General features: G+C 56.4%; 1 protein-coding gene across 2 annotated transcripts; it reads right to left on the bottom strand.

Moving 5' to 3' along the window:
- Positions 1–717: 717 nt before the first annotated feature.
- HOXB2 (homeobox B2) lies at positions 718–3,547 on the bottom strand. Of its 2 annotated transcripts, none has more exons than XM_045836662.1 (2): positions 3,148–3,547; positions 718–2,390 (listed from the first exon to the last, which is right to left on the bottom strand). In XM_045836662.1, the coding sequence occupies exons 1-2, from the start codon at positions 3,530–3,532 to the stop codon at positions 1,723–1,725; spliced, it is 1,053 nt and encodes a 350-aa protein (XP_045692618.1). In that variant the 5' UTR covers positions 3,533–3,547; the 3' UTR covers positions 718–1,722. The 2 variants fall into 2 exon arrangements, with proteins under 2 accessions (XP_045692618.1, XP_045692619.1); XM_045836663.1 differs by having other exon boundaries at positions 718–2,387.
- Between the last annotated feature and the right edge of the window lie 1,928 nt (positions 3,548–5,475).

The raw sequence follows: 5,475 nt of genomic DNA, 5'->3' as shown, positions 1-5,475 counted from the left end.
GAGAAATATTAAATAAACCTAAGGAGGATGGATTGCTTTCCAGGGCCCTTTAAATCTCCACGTTCCCTGGAAGAAGCCAGAAGGCAGATGGGGAAGATCGATTCTTGCTTCCCGCTTACAGGGTTTGCAAGTCGCCGGCCGATGCGGTGGGGGATAGGAGATAGCGTTGAGATGGCAAATGAATTTGTTGGCAAAGACAGGTAGGTCTGCATTTGGAGAAAGCTCTGGCCAGGCTTCAAATCCCAGAAGCGAAGGATCAAAAGTCTGGGCCGCCGAGGCGGACCGGGGCCTGCAGAGCCGCCGCGTTCCCTCCCCTTCCCACTCCCTCGCGGACTCTCCGTCCATCACGCGCCCTCTGCATCCGTTGGGCTCATTGTTTAAAATAAAACAAAAAGGTAAAAGGAGGCTCCCCGATTCCCTCTTTTCACTGTCGACTGGACGACCCAGAACGGAGAAAGAGGGTGCACGGACGCTCCCGCGCGAGGAGCCCCGCGCGCCCCGAAGCAGCTGTCATGGCGGCCGCCAGCGCTCCCGCGCCCACCGCGCCACCCGCCCCAGCGCCATTTTGAGCATCCTCCTCGCTTCCCTGTCTCCCTCCCGCACTCCTCGCTCCTCCTTCCCTCCCTGCGAGCCAAGGGCCTGCCGGTGCAGCCCGGGCTCCCCGGGCTGGTCGACCAGCCGCTCCTCGGACATGCTCCCGACCCCTAGAGACCCTGGACTGGCCGCGGGGGCGCGCGCCTTCCACCCGGCCTCCACCGCTGCCCACTCGGAAGCCCACCGCCCTCTGGGGCGCCGGGCCGTGCTTCCCGAGAAAAGTCGCGACCCCACTCCCCCGCTTTGCCAGGCCGTGCCTCCGGGCCTCGAGTGCCCAGGCTTCCTGCGCTCCGGCAAAAGTCCCTCCAACCCCGTCTGGGGCACTGTAGCGAGAAGCCAGGGAAACCCCAGGATCCCTCCCAATTCGGCTGCACCTCTGTGCCGCCCAGCCCCGCCACGACTCCGCAGCCTGCGTCCCATGCCTCCTCTCCTTGCACCCCATCCTGCAGACAGCACACACACCCCCTGCACCGGCTCCCAGCAGAGACCCGGGAACACCCACGCAGGGCCGAAGGCCATCTCTCAGGCCGTGGCGACGTGACCCAGCTTCCAGCAAACCTCCAGTCTTTTCTGAGCTGCGGGGACAGAAGCGGCGGCCAAATGGGGCCATTTTTGTACCACCCGGGCTTACCCGGCCCAGGGCCAGACAAACCCCGGGCGGGAAGAGAAGGAGTCTGGCCGGCCTAGGGGCGTCGGGGAAAGGGGCTGCGTCCCAACAAAACAGTCGTATTAGTATGATAAAGACATTTATTTAATCTATGAAAATAATGTACAATAAATACTCTCCCCTTTTCCTATTATTAAAGAGTTTTAATAAATAATCTACGGTCTAAAACTTAAAAAAAAGAGGAAAATAGGTTCCTCTAGTTCTTTTTAAAGAAAGCCCCCCTAGAGTTTAATTATTCCTGAGATTTCGTTGGAAGGAGTCTACCAAACGGAATTTTTCTGTGTGATTTCAAAAAGACGCACCAGTGCCCAAAATTTTAGAGAAGAGAGGAAATGGATTAAACGCTAATTCAATAACACCTGAATTTTAGCAAAACACATAAAGAACTCTAAACCGCATGGGGGGTGAGGGATCCCGAGGGGAGGGTTCTGGGGGACAGGAATGCCGCGGGGAGGGGAAGGTTAGGGGAACTGCAGGTCGATGGCACAGAGGGTGCTGGTGAACAAGTCCAGCTCTTCCTCGGAAAAGGGAACAGGGCTGTCAAGCGAGCCCTGCAGGCTGGGGGAGAGGCCTCCGGACAGCTGGAGGCAGGAGTCGGCAGCGAAGAAATTGAGGTCGGGCAGAAAAGGCGAATCCTGTCGCTCTGGGAAGGCGTCTTCGCGCGACTGTTCTGGCTCCAGCCCGCCGGCCCTGCGCAGGGCGCAGCTGGGGCTCGGCGCTCCTACGCCCTCCCCTCGAGAGGCCAAAGCCGGGGCGCCCTGGGGGCATGGCACGACCTCGGGCGGGTGAGAGCAGGCTCCCCGTGCCGCCCGCATGGTGGAGGGACTGGCCTCGGGTTCCCGGGCAGTCTCGCCGGTGTCCTCTAGGGCACCCGGGCAGGCTGGCTCCCCATCGGGCGGTTCTCGGTGCTGCGTCTGCCGCTTGTGCTTCATGCGCCGGTTCTGGAACCAGACTTTGACCTGTCTCTCGGTGAGGTCCAGCAAGGCCGCGATCTCGACGCGGCGCGGCCGGCACAGGTACTTGTTAAAGTGGAATTCCTTCTCCAGCTCCAGCAGCTGCGTGTTGGTGTAAGCCGTGCGCAGTCTGCGCGCCCCGCCGCCGGCCGCGTCCGCCAGCCCCTGGCTATCTGCTGGGAAAGCAGACTGGGCGTCAGAGCGGGCCGCCCTCTCCTCCCAACCTCAGCTCAGCTGAAATAAAGACTACTCCATCCGCCGAAAATAGTATTGGGTCGATGGCACAGCACCCCTTCCTTTCCGCCCACCAAGTCGGCCCTCTCTCATTGCTTTTCCCTTTTCTCCCCGTCCCTCTCCCTCCCACAGCCGGCCCGGGTCAGGGCAAAGCATTCAGAGAGCCGCCCACGGGCGACGCAGGGGTTAGGAAGCGGCTCTCCTTTGCTCCAAGAACCTCAGAGTCCGCCACCCCCCCCCCCACAAGTCTTCCGACTGGACCCCTTAATTTGGACTCCACCCGGGAAGAAGGTGTATAAAGAAGGACTGTTCCTCACCTCCTTCCCTCCTAGCTCTCAGATTCTCCCACTGGGGTAAGAGCTGGGGGAAATGGGACCAAATCTTTTCCTGCGCCCAGATTCAGTCCTAACAACACACGTTCATTCCTCCACACACATAAAGGTCAATCGAATTCTTTTCTCCAGGCAGAGAAAAGGCTCTTTCCCAACAAGCTTACACAATCTGCGGTAGGATTAAAAAGAAAAATCTGGCAGCGGCCAAGGCCTGCACCCCAGCGATCTATTCTGCTTCCTCGTCCCTGGAATCAACGGGGCAAGGAACCCCAACAAGCTCGCCACCTTTCCTTCCTCCCCCATCGCTCTTTCTCCCCCTCTCTTCTAGCTGCCCCTCACCCACCCAACCCCTAACCCGTGTACCGACCTGTGGGCGAGCTGACCCCGGAGGCCGGGATGGAGGAGGCGGCCGGAGGAGATGTGGCAGATTGGCTGGGTTTCTTGGCGGATTTCTTCTCTTTCATCCAGGGAAACTCGGGGGCCAGGGGGGCGGCGGGGAGCGGCGGCGGCGGCGGCGGCAGAGCGGGGCCATCTTCGGCTCGCCTTTGGCTCCCGGGTCTCTGAAGGGTGGAGGCGCCGGGCTGGAGGCTGGGGAAGGTTTGCTCGAAAGGAGGAGGAGGAGGAATTAATGTCGACTCCTTGATTGATGAAGTTTGAAATGTCTCCAAGACAGCGGGGAAGGAAGTCAGACACTCGGCGAGCGATGGCTGGCTGTTTATAAACCCAATCTCCCTCTCAAATTCAAAATTCATGGCTTTCAATGGTGGGGGAGGGGGCCTGCTGGGGGGGGCGTCAGGAGGGAGGATCGGAAGGGACCCCCCCTCCTGCCCCCCCCAGGTTTATGTGATGGAGCGATTTTGGGAGGGGGAGATTTCTCCTTCTATCTCTTTTTTTAATTTTGGGCCTTTATAATTGTATATTGCTGATAAATACAAGCGTATGGGGACTCTCTCTATTAAACCCAGGACTCCGGCGAAATTGCAGGGAATTCGTGGTCACGCGACCGGCCTTGGCCAATCGCTTGTCTGGGCCTGGTGGAAAACAGAGAGCATTATTTGCTTTAATTGATTCAAAAACTCTAGAGGACCCCAACCTGGATACCAGGAGACCCCCCAGTCCTTCACTCCCTCTCCCCAATACCTCCCTTTCTCCCGAAAAACTAGAGAAACTTTCCCTCATGTCCTTCAGAGCATGAGAGGTTCCGGGAGCCTGGAACACAGGAGAGTATAGGGAGAGATTTTCCTCCTTTCTAAATATTTTAATAGAGTAAATTAATGCTTTCTGTACATGGCAAGCAGCACCCCCCCCCAAAAAAAGGGAAGGTTCTTAATGTAGCAGGAAAAGGTAGTAGAAAGAGGCTTCCCCCCTTTCAGAAAAGTCAGCGTTAAGGTGCAATAAGGAAGAAAAGAGATTTACAATCATCAGCACCACTGTCCCCATCCCACCCTCCAAAAGCAACAGATAAATCCTGGAAAATCGACAGACACTCCCAGGCTGACACAGAGGAGTGAGATCGATGGCGATGGTGAGGGGCCCTTTTGGGCCTCCGGCCTCCATAGCTGTGTGGTCTCGGTTCCCTTCTCTGCGCGGTGTTTGCCGCGCTGTGTCTGCCCCTGTGTCCACCTGCCTTCCTCATCTGACCGCCTCTGCGTTCCTCTGTGACACCCACCCTCCAATTTAGTTCGGGTCTAAAATGTATTGCACTCACTCAAGCCTTAAGCTTGTATCTGTGTCTATAATCCAGGAACGGGAACAAGAGCCAAGGTAGCCAATGATTTATTTAACTTGGTGCACTCTCAAAGCTCAGGTCCATATGTGTGTGTGGGGGGGGGGTCCTCCCCTAGGACAAAGAGATGTCCCTTCCCGTTTTTGTCATTGTGCTAGTAAAACAAACAAACAAAAAATCACTCTCAAGAAAGATTTCTCTGAATATGGAGGGGATGGAAATAATGACTGTTGAGATGATATTCCTTGTCTGGCCCTTGAGGGAGTTTTTTGTTTGTTTGTTTGTTAGTTAGTTATTTTTAAAAGAATTGAGATAGTGTAAACTTTAGGGAGTGCTATAATTTACTGGGGGGGGGGAGGGGGCACAAGACTTGGAGCCCCAAGCAATTGGTGGGAAACCAGGTCTCAATGCAGAAAATGAAAAGTCGATCTGGGGGAAGATTTTTAAATAAGTGGGTCAGAGGGACGGAGAAGAGATGAGGCGATCAATCTTAGCCCCCTGACAGCTCCCTCCGATGGCATCAAAGAATTTGGCTCTTTGGGAAAGCAGAAGGAACAGCCGAAATTCCACATCCCTTTAAAAGGCCTGGGGGTGGGGGGTGTTAGCACAAGAGAAAGGTGATTCTGGGAGATCGGGGAAACAGATGGGAAATGGGGACAGAGGGAAGGGCGCTGAGTTGGGTGGAAAGTTTGTCTGCAGAACTCCCGCGGCTCTGGCCTCCCCTCCCCCTCGGGCTCTCAGCTGCCCAGAAGGAAGAAGGCTGGTTAGCAGAGAAATGGCAACTCAGCCGGGAGCTGGAACTAGAAACTTTCTGTCAATGTAACAGCCGCGTGGGTGGTGGTGAGTATTCATCCGCGTGGGTGGTGGTGAGTATTGAAAAGGGACAGAGATGCCTGAATGGAAGGGCGAGGGCTGTAGGGACAGGGCGGTGGCAGACGCTGGAGGGCTCAGAGAGAACTGCTATGAACT

The sequence above is a fragment of the Phyllostomus hastatus genome, unplaced genomic scaffold, assembly GCF_019186645.2.
Source record: "Phyllostomus hastatus isolate PE091 unplaced genomic scaffold, TTU_PhHast_1.1 phas_contig_210, whole genome shotgun sequence".
In the NCBI taxonomy this organism is placed as follows: domain Eukaryota; kingdom Metazoa; phylum Chordata; class Mammalia; order Chiroptera; family Phyllostomidae; genus Phyllostomus; species Phyllostomus hastatus.
This window is presented reverse-complemented; position numbering and strand designations above follow the sequence as displayed.

What these genes read in the sequence shown, in the direction of transcription:
- HOXB2 (XM_045836662.1), bottom strand. Translation starts at nt 3,532, where the DNA reads ATGAATTTTGAATTTGAGAGGGAGATTGGGTTTATAAACAGCCAGCCA. An exon ending in CGGGGTCAGCTCGCCCACAG is followed by an intron (nt 2,391 to 3,147) that starts GTCGGTACACGG and finishes CTGCTTTCCCAG; the next exon opens with CAGATAGCCAGGGGCTGGCG.